The sequence below is a fragment of the Nansenia antarctica genome (assembly GCF_963989245.1).
Source record: "Nansenia antarctica genome assembly, chromosome: 10".
Taxonomy (NCBI): domain Eukaryota; kingdom Metazoa; phylum Chordata; class Actinopteri; order Argentiniformes; family Microstomatidae; genus Nansenia; species Nansenia antarctica.
Window position 1 is genome coordinate 18,712,614 of NC_137680.1, and position 21,142 is coordinate 18,733,755.

The 21,142-nt window shown below is 46.1% G+C and overlaps 1 protein-coding gene across 1 annotated transcript in view; it reads left to right on the top strand.

Annotated features, from left to right (window-relative positions):
- The window catches only part of LOC308166532 (F-actin-uncapping protein LRRC16A-like), a gene marked incomplete at both ends in the record, with an annotated part of 73,529 nt that extends 52,889 nt beyond the window's left edge, over window positions 1–20,640 (top strand). The window contains 15 exons of the mRNA XM_080540858.1: window positions 2,073–2,166; window positions 2,690–2,788; window positions 3,330–3,458; window positions 3,735–3,866; window positions 7,244–7,419; window positions 7,870–7,957; window positions 8,124–8,267; window positions 13,347–13,413; window positions 13,629–13,822; window positions 13,945–14,054; window positions 14,254–14,653; window positions 16,431–16,467; window positions 17,204–17,443; window positions 17,830–17,982; window positions 20,459–20,640. Coding sequence (XP_080396984.1) covers window positions 2,073–2,166; window positions 2,690–2,788; window positions 3,330–3,458; window positions 3,735–3,866; window positions 7,244–7,419; window positions 7,870–7,957; window positions 8,124–8,267; window positions 13,347–13,413; window positions 13,629–13,822; window positions 13,945–14,054; window positions 14,254–14,653; window positions 16,431–16,467; window positions 17,204–17,443; window positions 17,830–17,982; window positions 20,459–20,640 — 2,245 coding nt within the window. The remainder of the gene's footprint in view (window positions 1–2,072; window positions 2,167–2,689; window positions 2,789–3,329; window positions 3,459–3,734; window positions 3,867–7,243; window positions 7,420–7,869; window positions 7,958–8,123; window positions 8,268–13,346; window positions 13,414–13,628; window positions 13,823–13,944; window positions 14,055–14,253; window positions 14,654–16,430; window positions 16,468–17,203; window positions 17,444–17,829; window positions 17,983–20,458) is intronic.
- Between the last annotated feature and the right edge of the window lie 502 nt (window positions 20,641–21,142).

Here is a 21,142-nt window from a genome sequence, read left to right on the forward strand (position 1 = left end):
TGTGTGTGTGCGCGTGCGAGTGCGTGCATGATTTGATTGTGGGAAAATTGGTGGGAGCATTGATTGAATGCCGTGCCGCACTGTACAAGCCACACAGGGAATGTGGGTCTGTCCTGAGAGGCACCGGGAACGACGCCGTGGCTGGAGAACCTCCGGGAGGGAAGGGAGATAAAAGCAGCTGGCAGAGACGGATCGCCTGGATATTGAGATATTACACCGCGGTGGATCCTGTGGCCATAAAAACAACAGAGCAGAGACAAAAGGCTGAGGAGGAGAAAAAACTACACTGCGATTGTGTAGCCCTCCCTGCTCCGTCTGAGGGAAGCGGGGTCTCCTTTCATCTTTTTTTAGAGCTATTCATCCTTGGCAGAGCAGCGAGGGTTCTGGGGGATAGAGGGTGGGGGAGGGGATGGTATGGAGCGGGGGGGGGGGGGGGGCCTTGTGATTGGACGCCTGTGATTTTAGAGAGGAGACGATAGTAGGATTCACTCAGTCGTGTCAAAAACAGCCAAGCTCTTTTGTGTCTCTGTCTCTCTCTCTCTGTGTGTCTCTCTCTTCTCCTCATGTAAATAGCATCTACGTGATATAATATAATATAATTGCTGCATTTACCGGCCACTGGCTGGATGCTTACTGCCCAATGACAAATCTGAGTTGGCTGGCCATTTGCTTTGTGATGGGGGGGTGACTGTGTGACTGAAAGCTCCAGTCTGTCTACCTCTGAAATGAGACTTGCAACTCAATGCACATACCGCTTTGAGGACGCTGTTTCTCTCCATCTCCCCATCCACCATTCACACTTACTAGTCCTCACACTCTCCCCCATTAGGCTATTTACTGTACGAGAGGCTGTGAAGTCCCTACGGAGATGAATCTAGAGAATTGCTTTAGCCTCTCAGTCGCTCTACAGATAAAGTGGCGTTCTTTTTCTTTTTAGGTCAACGGTGTATAACTGTATTGTTCTCTCCCCCACCCTTAATGTCCCGGTGTCCCCAACCTGTGCCTTCTGAATACGCCTACCTTGTCTGGCAATGATCCAACTGAGGAATAATACAATGACACTACCATCTGACAGAACAGGTGGGCCTATTACCCACCCACCCCCCCCCTTCCCACTGTCACAGTAAACCCTCAGAGGTGTTTGCTTTACGAGAATAACTCGATTTTCTGAAATAACTGTAGATCTTTCGAGCCCCCCATTACTTTAGCCAAATAGTAGCGTCTATGCCTGCAGAGCCGGGTTCTGTGAGGAACAGGATCAAAGCCCTGGTGAACGGTCGTGTGTTCCGTCCTCCTACTTGCTATGTAGATCAGCGTGTCAGGTGTGGTACGCTGCGGCCCCACGGGGAGTGTAAGGTGGAGTCGTTTAGTCGTTCAGTATTCCCTCTCGGCACGGTGCTGAGACCTCTCTCACTGATTATGAAGGATCTCCCTCTCACCTCACCTGAGTGACACTCCGTCTGCTCTGTCCCAGGCAACTCTCTCCATCATCTCTCTCTCTCTCTCTCTCTCTCTATCTCCCCTCCCACGCCTATGAATATTAATACGTCGCGCCAGGCCGACTTTCCATTTGCACAGGATCAGTAACCCCTCTAATGATGTCAAGTCGCAGTAAATTAGGATATGAAATGGCTTGTTTCAAGTCTGGTGTGTGATCTCTGCCACCTCTGATGTGCTCTTGTCCATATCGTCAGCTTCAGAGAGGCTCGTTTCTCTGTTCTGGAGGGGGTCATTAAAAAAGCATTGTGCTGTGACAGTGGATTCGAGACCTGTTTTTCTTTTAAGGGGTGAAATGTCTCATTTATAAATAAAAAAAATGCCAAGAGATCGCACTTGCGCTCTTCGAATCTGATATGCTTGGGTAATAATCTGTCCTACAAAACTTGCTTTTCAAACCTTTGTCTCTGTTGGTTTCGGATTACCTTTTCATCAAAGACATGAATGAAACGATGATATCTTCTATTCAATTACGATATGAGATACGCATGCCGCACATGAATACAGTTACAGTACATCCGACGATTCCTGTATAAATATGCAAATGAATCAAAATCAACCCGTTTCCACAACAGGAACTTCACCATCCGCTTCATGCCCATTCCCATCATCGACGCCTCCCAGGCTCTCAAAGCCAGCCCAGAGAAGACGGAGGATGCCATTCTGAAGGTAGGCCTACGCTGGCTGCTTTAACCACGGAAGGCCTGGTTCTATTTTTTTGTTACTGCATGCTAATACAATGTTGAGTAATGAGTAATTACTGAGTTACTACGCAGTTATGGGGGCAACGTAACGTTAAGTGTTATGTCGTGGATTTGAATGAGACTCAAGATAGTAACGTGCTTTAAATAGAAGTATAATATTTATTAAAGAAATTGTCTTTAACAACTCGCCAGTTGCGCAGTCAAAAGCCTCACAATGGGAAGCTTTCAAAGACTGACACCAACCTTCCACATTGTACACTGGGTATACTGTCAACATAGTCACAACATTGATAACGACAACATTGAAACCTCCCCATGGAAATCTACTGTTACACTCTGTGTGAAAATGGACAGATCAATACAATACAATACATGTTAAAAAAATCCATTACAGTTACCATAATACCCTACAGTCCTAGTAACCTACAGTACTGAACCAGTAGGAATGAAAGTCCAGATAGACGTATGCCCTTCCTCCTCTTTTGCAGATTGAGAGCTACCTGTTTCGGAACCACGAGACCCGCAAATACCTCCAAGAGCAGGCCTACCGTCTCCAACAGGGCATCGTCACGACAACCACTCAGCAGGTGAGCTTCAGAGCTTGTCTTTAAGAGGCAGAGGGAAAGCATTCTAAAAGAATGACGACTTAGTGATGCTCAAAAGGTTCTGAAAGCATGGTAGTTTGTATGCTTCGCTTTCTTCCAGCAGCTTCAAGCATTCTGTTGTTAAGATTAACGTTAACTCGCTTTTGATCATGCCTTTAACAATTACATTTATTCGGAGATATAAGATCCTCTTGTTTTTGGTGATATCACAGCAGGCATGATAGATATAATGCTTAATCATTCATTTTATGGAGTAAACGATTCTGTGTCAAATCTGTGTAATAAAATAACTTGGTGTGTGTCGTATTTGAGAGGCATAAAGAGATTGTCTTATGAGAGTTGAAGTGGACTCTTGTTTCTCCTTAAGATGCTTTGTAGTCCCACCGGAGTCTATTATTCCTCTCCGTTTGACTTCCATCTCCAGATAAGTGGGATATCAGGCTGTTGAGTGGCTTTTTGTTTTGAATGCGCGGCTGGAGAGAGATGTGACCGCTTTCTCCTGTGTCCCCTCCTGCTTATGCAGATGATCGACAGGATCTGTGTCAAAGTCCAGGACCACCTTAACTCGCTGAAGAACTCAGAAACGGACGTCATCTTAGCCGACGTGAAGATGGCTGAAAACCTTATGAAGGACGCCAGAAACTCCAAAACGGTGAGAGCAGACTAATGTTACAGTCTCCCTGGAGTAACTTGGGGCCAAGTGCCTTACTCAAGGGCACGCACTAGTGGTGGTGTTCCCAGATGGGATTTGAACTCACGACCTTCACCAGTCCAACTCATTATCCACTAGACCACCACTACCCCCTTAGCCCCCCTAGAAGAACAATGATAAAAACGTCCACTATAAACGTGACTTGCATGTTCACTCGACATGTGAATGCCCTCTCTTGACCCTCCTCTCCATCCTTCACCTCCACCACCACCACAGCTCCTGCCTAACCTGTATCACCTCGGGGCTGCGTCCAGAGAGGAGGTGAACGGTTCGTCTGTGGGCCCCATCCAGGAGAAACTAGAGTCTATGGCAGGAGAAGTGGCCAGAGTCATGGACGAGCAGCTACAGGTAACATTAGGATTATGACCCTTTAGGGGCCGTTGCGCAAACTCAAATATCGTCTAATGTTTGTTTGTGTAAATGACATGAATGCTATTACCACAGATTGGTCAAGAATGACACTGCCGTGATACTGTACTGATTCATTGTTCCCATAGCACACAGAAAGGTATATCTTTGAAAAGAACCGTGTTTTGAAATTCTAAAAGGCGGTTAGATTTTTGCACTGGTGTTATTTGTTTGGGTAACACATTCTTGGCGGGTAGGCGGCGCGGGGATAAACATCCTTTGTTTACTTCCCTCTGGAAAGTAAAAAGGAAGCGTCACCCACCTGAGCACCATCTGAGAGCCTGCTTTTCAAATTCCTCTCAGACGTCTTGGCCGCTGAACGTGGCGGCTCCGAGTGAAAAACAGTTCTCTTGTAAATATGTGCATAACTTACCGGCCATAATGTTGGCCGAGTTGCTCTCATTTTTTATCTCTTGCTTCTAATTACCTGTAATCACTGCTGTGAAAGCAAGCTTCCTGAAATAGCCTGGGAGGTGTTACTAGCCTCATTCACTCTTAATTTATGGCATTGAGCAGATAAGCTGTACGGAATACAAACTAGTTCTATGTCCTGCACGTGTAGAGGACAGAAACGCCTTACGGCTGGGACACGCTGGGAAGCTCTACCTCAGCGACGCGTGTGCGTGGCGGAGCTGAGGCGGCTCTCACTCTTCCGGTGTCCATACAGACAACGTGTCTGCTGCCTGCTCTGCTGCCAGCCCTTTCTTTGTACATTGAGTATGCCTTTGATAATGGCCATCGATAATGTAATGTTTCATTTCACTTCATTATAACATTGTTCTGGGTTCAGTCTCTGCTGTCATCCACCCTAATGAGCGGTTCATAATGATGGGCGGTTGGAAAAAGTGAACCGGTTAGAACCAGAAAGCAGTCACGTCGTTTTTGTTTACCCTCGTTCAGAGCGAGAGAGAGAGAGAGGGCGAGAGAGATCACCAGAAAAATACTGCCCTTCACCTGATGTTCTTTTAACTTATTAACATAATATAATTATAGCCTACGTGGGGTTTCTGCTATGACTACCGTATACATAGCATACCTACTATTGTATAATAGTACCTATACAGATGTTTTATTTGAAACAGATAGCAGAAGTGTTGAGTTAAATAAATGTTTCTGACATATACAGATATAGACATTGAAACTAGTGTGTGTGTTGCTGATATGATGTCAATATGACTATATCAACATGTCATTTTCACACACGCGTCACACAGAAAACATTGGTGAGAGTATGACTCTCTTGATGGCGTGCCACTGCAGAAATCAAACGCACGCGCTGCTGAGGTAGAGGTACCCGGTGTGTCCCAGGCCTTAGACAGCCACGCATCCACAGGGGAGGAACTGCTGTACCCTAGACATGTTTCATATGATGACTTGGCCTACACTGATAGCATACACTTTATTAGGAACACATGTACACCTTCTCATTCATTCAGGTGCTGTAGTGGTGTGGGGAATGTTTTCTTGGCACACTTTGGGCCCGTGAGTACCAATCGGTCATCGCTTGAATGCCGTAGCCTAATTGAGTATTGTTGCTGACCATGTGCATCCCTTCATAGCCACAATGTACCCATCTTCTAATGGCTACTTCCAGGATGATAATGCACCATGTCACAAAACAAAAGTCGTCTCAAATTGGTTTCATAAAACATGAGTCACAATGAGTTCAGTGTTCCTCAGCGGCCTTCCCAGTCACCGAATCGGAATCCAATAGAACACCTTTGGCATGTGGTATCTTGTGGAATCAATGCCACGAAGAATTGAGACTGTTTTGAGAGCAAAAGGGAGGCCCTACCCAGTATTAGTATAGTGTTCCTAATAAAGAGTACGTTGAGTGTATATTAACATGTACACTTATGTTAATATAATATTATAGACCCAAACATACTGTGCCCACTCAGAAACCCGTACGTTGTTCTCTATTAGTGTTTAAATATCAAGGTTTATCAGGTTTGTCTAAGGCTCTTGTGCGCCTGTGTTTTTCTACACCACCGCTGTCACCACTCTGCCCTCTGTCCTCAGTCCTGGCTGATGAGGAGCACAACCTTGTCTGTGTCCCCAGCCTTATCTATTGATTTCCTCAGAGCTGCAGCATCTGACACATGCACACGCACGGACGCACGCACGCACGCACACACAAACAGACGTCCCGCACCCTCGACTTAGGTGGTCGCATAACCCAAGCAGGGTTAATTTCCTGCTGCTAATCTGATTTAAAGGGAGATTGGGCAGTATGTTAATTAAGGGGTTTAGTTCAAACCGTAACACACAGGAAAAACAGGTTTTTGAAATTCTTCCCCAGCTCCAAAAGCACTAAAGGAACCGTCAGGGTTTTTTTTATCCTAAGAGTTCATCAAACTGAAACTCTCCCACAGTCATTAGTGGCTCTAGACTTTTTTTTCCCCCCTCAAAGGCATTAACTAAAACAGTTTTAACCAAAAAGAGCTAGAGCTCTTTCAGTAGTTCTCGTAGTTCAACCCATTCAGTAAGGTATTTTCAGAGATGTTTGGTGTGTGTTTGGTATCTGAGGTGCAGATGTAAGTAAGTAAGTAAGTAAGTAAAGCTTTATTTAGGGCCTAGGGCCATTCAGGCCCTGAACACAGCAAAGACCTAGGTTCTAGGCCCTGGACAATCTAGACAATTTGATGGCAGCTACTAGATTGAAATCAAGTGCAATACTGAAACACAACTGTGAACATTTCAAACCTGCAAACTGCGACACTTTAAATGAATGTGCAATAATACTACCGGTATGTGCAATATGACAACCCACATGCACATAAGGTTCAGAGATAGGAAATGTTAGAATAGGTATAGCATAGCATAGAGTACAGCACAGTTTTTTTTTTTTATAGTATAGTAGTGGATAGTGTATATAGCCTTTATTTATGTAAACCAGCTCTTTTCCCTTCTTGTTTTTAGTATTTTTTTCCTAGCACCAGGGGAGCCCCCCCTCACAAATGTTGTTGTATGGTACCTGTACTATATTAATGACAATAAAGACCATTCATTCATTCATTCATTCATCATTTATATACCAGCTTTCATACAAGAAATGCAGCTCAAAGTGCGTTACAACATGATAAAAACAAGCATAAAATGAATATAAAAGCAGGGGAAAAACAGTAAAAAGAAGGTACAAATAACATACAATAAAAGAAGAGAGAGAAATGTATGAAATAAAAAGGATGTGAGAAGCATCTAGATTCTAGATGATGATGATAATAATACTAATGTGATTATGATACTGTTAATAATAATAATAATAATAATAATAATAATAATAATAATGTGATTGTGATACTGTGTCTCTGTAGAGCCTGTTGGAGTCCATGGTGGACGCGGCCGAGGGACTCTGTCCTCATGTGATGAAGAAGACCAACCTGAGAGAGGACCTGATCAAGGCCAGCACGGCCAAGATGGTGGTCCCCCGCAGCTTCGTCAAGAACACCCTGCTGGAGCAGTCAGGCGTCGACATCATCAACAAGATCAGGTGACAGGAAGTCTGTTGTGTGGACAGATTTATTTACATTTTTTATTTCACTTCAAATCATGGTGAGGAAAGACAAGTTGACGCGTGACGACATTGACAATCTTTTGTGAAAAGCCCCCCGAAGCTGGGTTCATTGAAGACTGGGGTTTTATTGTATTCTTTTTGATGCAGCATTGTTTGCAGACACTACTGTCTGTCTGTCTGCCTGGCTTGTCTGCCCTTTTTCTTCCGGCGGTCTTTGTGTCCCTGATTTTAAGATTCAAAGTGTTCCTCTATTTACTCGTCTGGCCTCATTTGTCTGATCCAGAGTGTCGTTGTGCCGCAGGGAGGTTCACAGCCCGCTGCTTTGATGGCCCACACAGCCTTGCCTCAGTGTTGTGTGTTGACCCTCTCCTCTCCTCTCCTCTCTCACTCCCTCACTCTCTCCTTTCGTAATTTTTTCTCTCCTAGTGAAGTGAAACTCAGCCTGGCTTCCTTTCTCTCTGACCGCATCGTTGACGAGATCTTAGAATCCCTCTCTGGCTCCCAGCACATGTTGGTGAGTCCTCTTCACACGCAGACAGACATATTCACCTTTACCCCCCCCTGATCACCTTGACATGAAAACTAGAATGTTTCTAGAATTCTAGTCATTCACTCAACTCTGTCACTGGTTCGCAGGGCCGAATGAGGTCACATAGTAACTGCGTCTGTGTCTTGTCCAGGCGGACCACCTAGTGAGGAAAGGCCGTCCTCTGATGCAGCAGGACTCTCTGGACATGGAGGTGCCTGAGGAGAGGGCCCCCAAACGGGGGGCTACCATGGAGCTGCTGGAGGCAGAGAGGCTGGACGACCTGGAGACCTGCATGGTACAGTACAGCCAGGGGCCCGGGGGCTTTGGGAGGTGGGACAGGGCCTGCTGGTCTCTCTCACACCTGGCTCCTCATCATGGTTTTCACAACAACAAAAATATATCGAAAGAAGAGTCTCTATAGAGAGTGCAGAAGCTTTTAAGGGCCTAACTGTGACGCATTAGCAGTTATCCCTGTGTCTATAAGTCATTGGGCAGTATGGGAGATTCTCTGAGATTTAGGGTATTGTATCTTTGGGTACTGTGTCTTTTTATGGCTACTGACACTAATCCCCATCACGTACTGTTTTGTCAAACACAGAGTTCGAGACACTCATTAAGAGTGGTGGTTGTAGTGGATTCATTTGTCAGTGGGTTAGAGGAATATGTGGTTGATGGGAATGGGGGGGGGGGGTCAAATCATCCCTTCGCGGTTTGGATCAAAGCCTTCCGTTTTGAAATGTCGTCATGGCGATCCACGCTCCGTGATTTCAATGAGGCCCTTCTGTCGGCAAAAGACTTTTGCAGTCAGTCAGTGAAAGTCAGTTAAAAGAAACAAGCCAAGTCACCAGTCAGACAGCAGAAGAGCTCCACCTCTCTACCTACAGCGTGGATAATGAGCCTATTATACCCCCCCTTCCTCGTACCCCTCACCAGTGCATTAATTGAGTTCATCAGGCCCGCCTGTGTTGATTGTCAGATCCAATCACGTTGAGAATACAATTACTGCCAGTCGATGCAGCGGCGGCCATCAGTCATACACTAAGCAGAGAAGGGCTGCAACTCTATTACCCACAATCACCTCTTTGTTCCCCCGGTGTATTTATAAGTGGTTGATATGATCTGGTCGTTGTTCAAAGAGGTTAAACTACGTTTGTGTCCCTCGGGGCGTTTTGTTTTAAAAAACGGATTGATCTCATATTTTTGTGTACCTGAAACCTAAAACCTCCAGCCTCGAGGCTTGCGTCTAGCGTAGTAGTTTGTACTACGCCGTGTGAGATAGTATGTGGGAGAAAGCAGCGCATAATGGTAGAGGGGAATCTTGTTTTTTGGGCATTAGCATTCCTGTCAGTGTTGTTTCAAACACGGCAGACTTGAGGTCAGGTGGTAATTAGATTGCGTTGCGTTCCTGGGGCTTGTGGGAATGCGATGTGTGGGAGACGGGTGAGAGGTGGCGTATTGGGTGAAGCATCGGAGCCGTACCTGTCAGACGCCATTACGCTGGCTCCCCGGTTCTTGCCGTGTGAGTGAACAGCTCTGCGCCGCCAATTACCACCCCGGGTGTGCTCGGGAATGGGAAATGAAGCGGCGTGCAGGCTTGCACGGACGGGGATGGCGCCAGACTGAGCCCATAGGATCTCTGTCTGTCTGTGGTACCGGACGGCTTGGCAACTCTCCCCTGGCTCGTCAATATGTGACACGTTCTAGTGTTTTGGTCCTCATGTCGGGATCCGATGTAATGATCGGACTTCTTTCTTTCGAAAAAATGTGAATCCATTTCCACGTTGTTGAAAATCAATGACACATCGCTAGTCAACTAACACAGCTTGTTTTGTGAGCCTGCTAACAATAGAAAGTGTTGTGAGGATTACTCACCCAATCCATTGCGTTGCAGTATTTTGCCTTGACTGGCGAGTTTGTGTTGTGATTCTCAACAACGTTGAAACGTAGTTCCGTGTTTCAAAAGATTGGTTGCCGACATGCGGACCAAATGATCAGACTGTGTCACATATGTTGTTTAAACAGAGATCAGGGGGATGGATTTGGTTGGGTTGGGTTGGGTTGGGTTGGGGTTGGGGTACAATTCTAGCAGGTTTGCTCCCCTGATCAGCTCTATCCTCTCTGTTGTGAAGTGTTTTATGAGGATTGTTAAGGTAGATCCATCTCTTCAGGCCACATCTTGACTCACCCTCCTAAAGACCTCTTCACCCCCCACTACCCATCTGTGCAGTTCCTCTACTGTTAATAATAATTTTAAAAAGTATCATTAAAAAAACGGTTATCCTACCTTCTTCTAGCATTGTGACTGCCAATGGACTGCACCTGGCCCTACCATAGATTGTTGATGATGTATAGACGTTTCACTTATTTCAGACACATGTACTTTGGATAAAAGCGTCTGCTGAATGTCGGAAATGTTAATGTGACGGTAACATGGCGTATGATATCAGTCTGGGCTGACCATCACCTGGTCGCCTCGCTACTCACGTCCTCACTAGTGGCAAATGCATACTAATGCACCATTAACAAAAGAGAGGAGTGTGTTCTGTCCCTCAACGCTGACACTCCAGTCACAGCTGCACTTGGGAATTTGTTTATTGCCTTTCCTTATCTCTGCCGCAGTCCCAGTGTATATTTAGCACCAGGTCCGCGTCACATTAGTGTCACTAGATGGCAACATACAATGACAGCACTGTAGTGTTTACCCGGCATGCTTGAGTATGCATAGCTGAGATGTCCATAACAGTGGGTTTAGAAAATGGGGTTTTTCGCTCTAGAATCTCTTTCAAGTGTCTGTCTGTCTACATCCTCTCTACCAACACATTCAAGTTATCTGTTTTCATGAACCCCACTTATACACCATGTAGTGTGTAGAGGACTCATGAAAGTACAGTGGTGAAGTGGAGTAACTTTTGCTCACAGCTTTATCTTTAGGGGTGGGTGGGATGCATGCTGTGCTCGTTTCTGTTTCTCTGTTCTCTTTGATCGGCCAATGCCCATTGCAACTATCTCTCTCTCTCTCTCTCTCTTTCTCTCTCTCTTTCTCTCTCTCTCTCTCTCTCTCTCTCTCTCTCTCTGCTCTCTCTCTGCTCTCTCTCTCTCTCTCTTTCTCTTTCTCTCTCTCTTTCTCTTCCTCTCCCTGCCAATGGGCTGCCTAAAGAGTTTTCTCCAGAATGTGTTCTTTCATTTTCCCCTTTCTCAGATTTCATTGAGCCTTACTGTGTCCTTCTCTCCTTCCTCCTTCCTTTCCGCTCTCTTTCCTTTTCCTCCGTTTACCTACCTTCTCTTTCAACCTTTGCTTCATGGAGACTCTATGCTGCACCAGTGTAAGTACTTCTCGACTCTCACTCTTTATCTTCTCTCTCTCTCTCTCTCTCTCTTTCTCTCACCCTTTCTCTTCTCTTCTCTCGCTTTTCTTTTCTGTCTCTGTATCTGCATCTCTGCTTGCCTGTCTGTCTGTCCACTGTGCGTCGCAGTAGCAGCTACAGTAGCACAAAGAGCATCCCTGTTCAGACCCCCGTCTCAGCTTTCACATTTATCTGAGCCATCAGAATCTGGCTGGCCCTGGAGGGAAGCTGGCCCGCCACCACCTCTGGCCAACGTGACACGACTATAGAGTTGGATTTGATGGTTTCGGGCCAGAGATTGAATGTCCACCGTCCAGGGCTTTTTTAAATCTCTCCAACGGATGACATCTCAGACGGGCTCTGAAAGATGATTTAATTTTTTTATGAAAGGCATCTTTTGAACAGACCTTGCCAGTTTTTACCTGCTTGGTGATGTATGAGAGTAGGGGCCTGAAAAAAAGTTTCATATGCTGCAATTGTTTTGCTAGAGTTGCTTCCCCCAAGTAGTTCTGTTCAGTTCTATCACTTCTGAAAATGGAGACGGAGCTTCTGATGCAATGTCCCACCAATCACTGCATCCACACTGCACTCTAGTACGCCACACGTGTTGTGCTCCATGTTCACATGACCATGTCACGCACCGTCCAGAGCGATGTCACCTGAAATATTATTGTCGTCAGTTCAGACATGCTGTGTGTGTGTGCCGAATTCATCTTCGCATTGGATAAACACAAACGGTGTCTCAGTTTGAACGATTTGCATCATAAGCTTACGCATCTTCTGGTTTAGGTTGGGGGTTGTGGTTCACAATCTGTTACTGTATTACAGATGCAGATGCAAAGCAGGTTTGGCTTTGGCTCTGATAAAGGATGCTGTATCCTAGAAGGCTTGAAGGGTGCTGTGTACTGGCCAAGAGCTACAGCATATAGTAGCTAGCTAAAAAACGCTATCCGCTAAATGATCCTGAAGACCACAGGGTATCTAGAGGGTGGTATGAGTAGAGCTGCACCGTAGACACACAAACAACAGCCATAACTTAACTCAAACCAGAAGTAAACGTGACTTTGGAGCTCATATTCTGCCTTGCTGTGAGCCGTTCTGTTGGGACTAAGTTGATAAACATTGATAAAATAGGGCCTTGTCTCTCCCCTGAAAACTGTTTTCCTGTCTACAACCTAAATGGATGTCTGGGCCATTTTAGTGTGGTATACCAAAATAGTTGATAAAGTAGTTAATGTGTCTCCGCACTCCAAAACCCCTCCAGAAAGCAATTTCAAACTTGTCCTTCCAAATATTTCCACATTATTGGTTGCCATGGAATCCTGTGACTGGTTCCCTGTTGTTGTGTGAAACATGTTTTTCTCTCATTCAGAGTGGAAATGATGGTGATAAGCAGTGTGATTTCAGAAATAAAAATAGGGATCATGACTGTTTAAGTTTTACTAGCATGTGAAAGCTGTTCTTGTGGTACTACTTACAGTTGAGAGATATAGGGCACGACAGGACTACATTTATTCCAAAGTCTTTAGACACAGTATAGCATACACATTCAGATTCAGATTCAGATAACGTTTATTGCCATTATGCATACACATATAGGAATTTGCTTCGGCATTACAGTAAGTGCGTTTATACTTTTTTCACGTCTATACAAAAACAAATGCAAAAAACAGGACAACACAGGACAGACAACAGTGCATTGGATAGTGCAACATATATAAAGTGAACTAGAAATAAGGTTTCATGTAGCACAGCAGGATCATTTTCCCAGACAAACAAATGTGACGACCGCTTTTATGCAAACGAGTTCCAGCGTAGTATTAATAGAGCTGACGTATGGGTTATTGAGATCTCTTTGTGTTTGTGTGTGAAATTCTTCCCCCCAGCCTTTCTGCAGCTCATAGAGTACTGGATGAGTACTGGTAGTCGTTTTTAGTTTATTGTAAATTACTTTAGTAGTAGATGATTCTGTCCACATCGGTTTTGACATGTCCTGTGAATGGTCTTTTTTTTGTTTGCCTTCTTCACAGATGACTCCCAAGTCCAAAAGGAAAAGCATTCACAGTCGAATGCTCCGTCCAGTGTCTCGTGCCTTCGGTAAGTTTTGTTCTCTGAAGCTGTTTGGTTTAGGATTGGCATGAGAAGGAACGACGTTTCGTGACACCATGCAGCATGACATACAGTATATGTGTACTGTTGCCACTAAGAGACCGAACCTGACGGGCTATATAGCAGAGAGACCTTCATTTCCGCATCATACTGTATCCTTACTCCCGTCATCCTTCTAACTGGCTGTCCTGTGTGGCTTGTAGAGATGGAGTTTGACCTGGACAGAGCTCTGGAGGACGTGCCCATCCACGTAGAGGAGCCGCACGCCACCGCCAAGCTGGAGAAGAGGCCGTCAGGAGCCATGGGGGAGCTGCCCTCCGAGGAGGGCAAGAAGCTGCAGCACTTCACCAAACTGCGGCCCCGGAGGAACAAGAAGATGCAGTCCAGTAAGATACCAGTGAGTACCTACGATGACTCGGCTCATGTCATGTCCGTTTGTCTCTTAATCACGGCTGTGAACGACGACGAGCGGACGTCTGATTGGACGGTCTCTTGATTGACTGTCATCTCACCCTGCAGCAGATCAACAGCACTCCGTTACAGGACGGAGAGCAGAACGGCCTCATGGGAAGGGTCGATGAGGGCGTGGATGAATTCTTCTCCAAGAAAGTCACCAAAATGGATTCTAAGTAAGCACAAATACAGTCAGTACACATCATTGTAAGGATTGATAGTGACTTCGTTTTTATAGACCCCGGTATTGCTTTTGCTTTATAATGATGTTTACTTCTTACTCTCTCTCTCTGTTCCTCTGTTCCTCTGTTTCATTCTCTTTCTCTCTCTCTCTCTCTCCCTCTCTCCCTCTCTCTCTGTCTGTGACGCCCTCAGGCGACCCTCCTTGAAGAGTTCGGACTCCCAGGACGGGGAGAAGAAGCGCAAGGGAGGCTTCCTCAACCTCATCAAGTCCCGCTCCTCTAAGTCAGAGAAGAACCAGGCCCCAGCCCCGGCCCCGGCCCCAGTGGCTGCAGTACCGGAGGAGCCCTCCTCCCCCAAGGGGGCAGTGAAGAGCTCTGTGCCTGAGAAGACCAAGGGCAAGGAGACCGCCAAGGCCCAGACCACGGACTACAGCAGCAGCTCGGACCGCTCGGAGGAGCTGAGGACCCCTGACTCCATGGACGAGCACTCGGAGGGCAGCAGCCCCCAGCAGGGCCGGCGGTACGGGGTCCAGGTGATGGGCAGCGGCCTGCTGGCGGAGATGAAGGCCAAGCAGGAGAGGAGGGGCTATAAGGTCTGTCCTCACTACCCTCACACACACACACACACACACACACACAAACACTCTCTCTCTCTCTCTCTCCCTCTCTCTCTCTCTCTCTCTCTGAGCTCTCTCACTCTCGCCCCCTCTCTCTCTGAGCATGCTCTCTCTCTCTCTCTCTCTCTGAGCTCTCTGAGCTCTCTCTCTCTCTGAGCATGCTCTCTCTCTCTCCCTCTCTCTCTCTCGCTCTTGCTCTTGCTCTCGCTCTGTCGCTCTCTCTCGCTCTCTCTCTCTCGCCCTCTCTCTCTCTCTCTCTCTCTTTCTCTCTCTCTCTCGCTGAGCTCTCCAGTTCTGTGTGCCTGAGGCCTGGGGAGACCAGATGGACTAAACTAATTTATCATCACTGATTGGCTTTGGTGGTAGAATTACTGCACCACTATTAATACAGTAGCAGGAACAGATCGTGACAAAGGAATCATCCAGGACACAGAGACCTGTAGTCTGGTCTGCCTTATGTGTGTGGAGGGGACTCCATTGTGGTAGTTGGTCAATTTTCGCGCTGACACTGAACCAGTTGAACTTTGTATTCTCATATACAAAGGGAAATAAGTATTACACGCAATCAATAATTTTTTCATTCAACTATTTCCATTGCAGCTATTCACATGAAATCTAGACCAGACATTGGTGTTAACTCCATAAAACTACACAGCTATAGAAATTGTAACATTCCAATTTAAAAAAAAAGCTATGTAGAATAAAGTGGAATGAATTGGAGTTTTGGAGAGGTCTGTTTAGACCCTCTTTGCTAGTTTTGATTGGGGTGTTTGTCCTGACTTCAGGGACACTGTTATATCATCATTCAGGGAGGTGCAGAGACTGTGACCATCTCTCAAGGCATTTTGTATGCTTGTCAACATGATGAAAAACAAAAACAACCGTGTGTGTGTGTGTGTGTGTGACAGAGAGAGAGAGAGAGAGAGATTGTAGGGACAAGCTTTCACTGACCTTGTATTGCTGCCCCAAAGCCCTGTCCGCCATCTGTTGGTGGGGCGGTGTGCCATGGTGTATGGACTGTGTCCCAGAGGCTTGTTTCTTTATTTTTTCTTTTATTTTTACACAACAGCGCCACCTGCTGTTTGAATACAATAGAGGCCGTCTATCATATTTTATGAGCCCAGTGGTGAAGTTAAAAGATTCAGGAGATTATGTTAGATATCTTTAGCACGTAATAATGACTGTCTCTGCTGAAATAATGAAAGCAATTAGAATGTGCTGTTATTAAAAGCTCCATCTAGCTCTGTCTCCATGCTTCTGTATAGATGAGTTGCTTTCTAATAGTTTTCGGCACCGTTAGGTTTATTAACAATATTAATCGCAATGCTCCTATAACTGCCGTGATTCCACGTTAGAATACGTGTTGTAATAAACACTAACGGTGATTGGTAATGTTGAAGCAGTAGGGAAGGCACGGGTTTCTGCTTGTGAAATGAGTCAAGCTCGGAATGTAAAGTCTGGGTGTAGTTTCCCCTGGTTCTCCTATGGCTTTATTGCTGCCACGACATTTCGGCTGTGCCGTTCGATGTTCTTTTTAAATGGTTGGTCAGACACATCCTTGGACACCAATGGTCTTCGGTGGCACATGTAGGAATTGTAGGAAAATGTAGAAAAAGAGAAGATTTTCGGATGAGCAGTAAGCCTTCAACCATTCCAGCAACATCGGAACAGAACGTACTTTAATGCTGATGGTGTATGTTAACGTTAACATATGTGATGACTCCATGTTTGTCTCTTCCAGGGCCATGATCCGTCATCCAGTCCAGACAGGCCAGACAGCAGTGGGACGGGTGAGTGAATCTCTGCTGTCTTGAAAGCATTAAGTTAGATTAGACTCAGGTTTATTGTCATTGCAGAGTACAAGTACCAGACAACCAAATGCAGTTAAGCGTCTAACCAGAAGTGCAAATAGTGATATAAGAACATGACAATGATAGTAATAGGTACAGTATGTTTAGAGGTAGGCTGTATACAGTTATGAGCTATGTAGAGTTAAGGTAGCTTATGTGCAGTATGTAAGTGAGAATCACATGGAGATGCACGTGGAAGACTATTTTACAATGGCCACAGTAGTGCATTTGTGTCATGAAGTAGGCCATAACGTTAAAACTGTGAGATAATGGTAATGCGATGCATGTGTTTTCATGTGACCGTACGTTAATGACATTAACACGTCGTGAAGAGGAGGCCTATTTTGTGAGTCATGCTGTGGATAAGTGTGACTTATGTCTTTCACACTCTCTGTGTGTGTGTGTCTGTCTCTGTCTCTGTCTCTGTGTGTCTGTGTGTCTGTGTCTCTGTCTGTCTGTGTGTGTGTGTCTGTGTCTCCGTCTGCCTGTGCGTCTGTCTGTCTGTGTCTCTGTCTCTGTGTCTCTGTGTCTGTATCTCTGTCTGTGTGTGTGTGTGTGTGTGTGTGTGTGTGTGTGTGTCTCTGTGTGTGTGTCTCTGTGTGTGTGTGTGTGTGTTTGTCTGTGTGTGTGTCTGTGTCTGTGTCTGTGTCTGTGTCTGTGTGTCTGTCTGAGCGAGCAGCCAAGGGCCAGCCAGCACCACCAGAGAGCCGGTCTCCAGGTGGGACCAAAGCAGAGGGGGCAGCGACGGGCTCTCCAGAGAAGACCCCGCGGGGCGAGAGCAAGCCCGAGGCAGCGCCCAGGGTCCGGACCACGTCCTCCTCCAGCCCCAAGCCCCCCCCTCAGGGCACCAAGCCCACCCTGGCCGCTCGCCCCAGCATCCCACTGAAGCCTCGCACCAACAGCAGCAGGAGCATAGGTAAACTATGGAGGACAGGACCCCCTGGAGCAGGGAACACCACCTGCCCAGAATGACCCTCTAAAGAGGGGTTATTTGGGCACTATCTTCTAGTGTTTACTTACTGGGCCCCCTAGGCTGTAAATCTGTGCCTTTTTAGTTGTCAGAAGCGCCTTTTAACAGACCATTGATCTTCAACTAGGATAACAGCCGAAACGACTTCCTTTCTCATTCATGAAGGTCGTCAAGTACTTAAATGGCAATAAATGACAAAAAGAACAAAGCATATCTTCAAACTGGAGGTTAAGACCCATCTCACTCCGGTGCGTGTGACAATTGTGAGGCAACGGAGCATCAGTGGGACCGACGAAGGTCTAATACAGTTTCTCCCCCCCCCCCTCCTACAGATGAGTGCTCAGACTCCCCCGTGGGGAACGTGTCGCCCAAGGTAGCGATGCTGCCTCACACCCTGAAGAAGACGCCCTCGGAGAAGGAGAAGGAGGGGCAGGGGAGCCCTCTTCTGGGGGGGTCGGGGAGCAAGACCACCTCTGCTCCGGAAGGTAGGTTCCACTGGTCAGGTGGATGGACAGGGGGAACCAAAATCACAGGCTTTCACCGCACTTACTGTTAGCACTTTTGCTCGACGTAGAGAAAGTGATACGCGTTCGTTTGAAGCCAGAAGAGATGAGATTTATCGTAGCATTAAAGAACATCTTTCCGGTCAAGATTCTTCAATCCATTTGCTTTCATTTGAAGTGTTTCATAAGGCCTCATTGAATCAAAACAACATGTTTACAGTCAAGATTCTTCAATCCATTTGCTCTCATTTGAAGTGTTTTTCGTAAGGCCTCATTGAATCACATTCAGCATCTGTTTGACGGATGATTTTGTGTTTCAATCAGCCTTTTTTCTGTGCCCGTCTGTGCATTGTTTTGTGTTTGGTTAGACTGTTTTCCCTGTGTTGTGTGCCCTCTCATGAAATGTCTGTTGCCTTCCAGATTCCCCAAAATCAATGTTCCCACCCCTCTCCATAAATCATCTTGTCAGTAGATTTTGCAATCTCTTATTGATTATTTAGACTTCCCCATTAACTCTGGCACAACATTCGATTCTATCTGCTTCTACCGTAAGACAGTACAACTATATGTATTACTGTATACTGTAATAAATAATGTAGCTTCTCCCTCTCAGTGTGAGTCTTGATACCCAGATATGCCTCCTGACTGACAGTGGATTGGCAGAATGGGGTCATAGCTTCGCTTAATGTCTCCTCTCCGCATTATCCATTTACTGTAGTATGTTGTATATTCAGACATTTTGCTGTCCTGCAACAATATATCACAGACTCCTTCCTACGGAATGTTAGTATGAGAATCTTCTCAGCGAAGCCTTTGTGAACGGACGCCATCAATCCAGGTCTTTCAGACAGCTCAGCTGTGACCCGTGTGAAATACCTTCCACACTGTAATTAACATCACAGAGTGCCCGGACAGCATTTCAGCTGGAGTGCCAGGGAGGCGGTTGGAATGGAATTCTACGGAATGAGATTCAAGCAGGGTCAAACTGTAGTGTCATTCCATAGAACAGTTGTCTTTTTAATGACATTACTCCCTGTTTACAAACTCCATCACAAGAAAAAGACAATTGGTTTGCTTTGATTTAAGTGCACACTATTATTCAATGGTAAATACAATCAAACTCAGTATCAGTATGTACCGGTAATAATCCCTTTGCATTTAAACATAATATTATATTGTGGAAAAGTAGTCTCCCCTTATATGTTTCTAAGCAGGGTCAGCTGAATGTACTGGATATTTCACTGGATATTCTCTCACTATGCTGAGCTAAGCTGATTGATAGAGAAGAGATTTACACCCCAGACATACAGTATCTCTGCTATGAGAGAGATGTGGAGTAGTAAAGTGGTAATGTTAGCACGGTGTGCAAACTGAACGATGGGCACTAAAGAGCAGCCTCCACCCTTTCCTCAGTAGATCCCACAGGAGAGGGTAGCGCCTTTGATTCTGATCAGGAACCTGACAAGCAGGTGACGGCCTTGAGAGTCCGACCCGCCCGCCAGAACTCCACCAGCACCGCTGAGGAAGTGGGCGAGCAGGAGCACAGGAAGTCCCTCCCCCGACCTGGTTAGACGTTGTTTCCCCTTCCGCCTCTCTCCTCTCCCTCTCCCTCTCTCCTATCCCTCTCCCTCTCCTCTCTACCTTTCATCTCGCATCCCTGCCTTATGAGTTCAGAGTGCAGTGAGATTCATTATTGGAGCTTCTGGACATTATTTTATTATTTTGATCAACCGTATTTGATGGAAGCTTTCCAAAATGAATCTACCCATGCTGCATCGACCTTTTTCCAACTGGCACCTAAGATCTTTCAACTCTCAGCATGACATATGTGATGGCAGCTGGTGAAAGCGGAAACAAGTCGGCAACTGACCAAATGTTTAGACTTTTATTCTGAAAAATGTAAATACATTTCAATGTTGTTGAAGGTCAATGCCACACTCGCTTGTCGAGGCAAAATATTGAAATGCAATGGATTCTGTGAGTAATCCCCACTACTACCTAGTTAGTGTAGACCAGTGGGGATTACTCACCGAATCCATTGCAATACAATATTTTGGCTTGACTAGCGAGTGTGTCATTCATTTTCAACAACGTTGAGATTTATTTCCATTTTTCTGAATAAAAGTCTGAACATTTTGAATGGTTGCCAACTTGTTCCCGCTTTCACCAGCTGCTGTCACATATGGTATATGTTCATTATTTATTGGCAACAGATTGGTTGGAAAATTAGCTTGCTTTTTCTTTTTGAAAATCTATGTTTGGGTCATTCATCTTTCACACATTGATGTCTAGATGTTTGAGGTCTTTTTCATGTTCAGGTGTACTTCGACTACTTACTAATTTCGAACACAGATTAGACATGGAAGACAGACCGAAAGTCACACTTTTTTAGACCATGTGGCCAGTGGAGCCCTCTGCTGTCCACGCTCATAACAGCGTCATACACTCTTGTTCCCAGTGGGACCAGTGTCTGACACCGCCCAGCGCCAGAGCCCCAGCCGCCACAACTCCGAGGACAACGGCTGTAAGGCCAAGGACAAATCCCCCAACCCCGACAAGGACAGAGAGAAGGACAAGGGCCCGGGGGGAAAGTCCTCGGACTCGGGGGAGGAGGCGGACAAAGACTTTATTTTTATATGACAAAACTCAAAGGAATGACAGGAGAGGGACCCGTCTCATCCAGATCTGTCGTCTCCATCTGATATCAGGAACAAGAGAGTCTGTCTGAAGCCACCTCCAGCCTCTGTCGTAGCGTAACACCCAGGACCAAGCGGAGAGAGAACAATAACCAGTGTACTGTTTTAAGCTGCTGTTTGCTTGAGAAGGCGGAGTAACCATATGACGTGTTTTGCTTTGAGAGGACCGCGGTACACTTGAGATAACCTCAGTAATTACAAGGTCAACACGGCCCGAGCGCTGTTTCCAGCAGCACTGTCATGTGTTTAGTCACTGTGTCATGACAACACCTTTAATTTTTCTAAAGGGGTAGGGGGGGGGGGGGGGGGAGGGAGGGAGGGAGGGACTTCTTCGGGCCTTGTGTCTGTGTCATTCCTCGTGCTTGAGAGCTGAGCAGGTGTACTGCGGGGTCGGTGAAAGCAGGACACTGATGGACCTCCGGCCCTTGGATTGTTCCGCGGTCGGC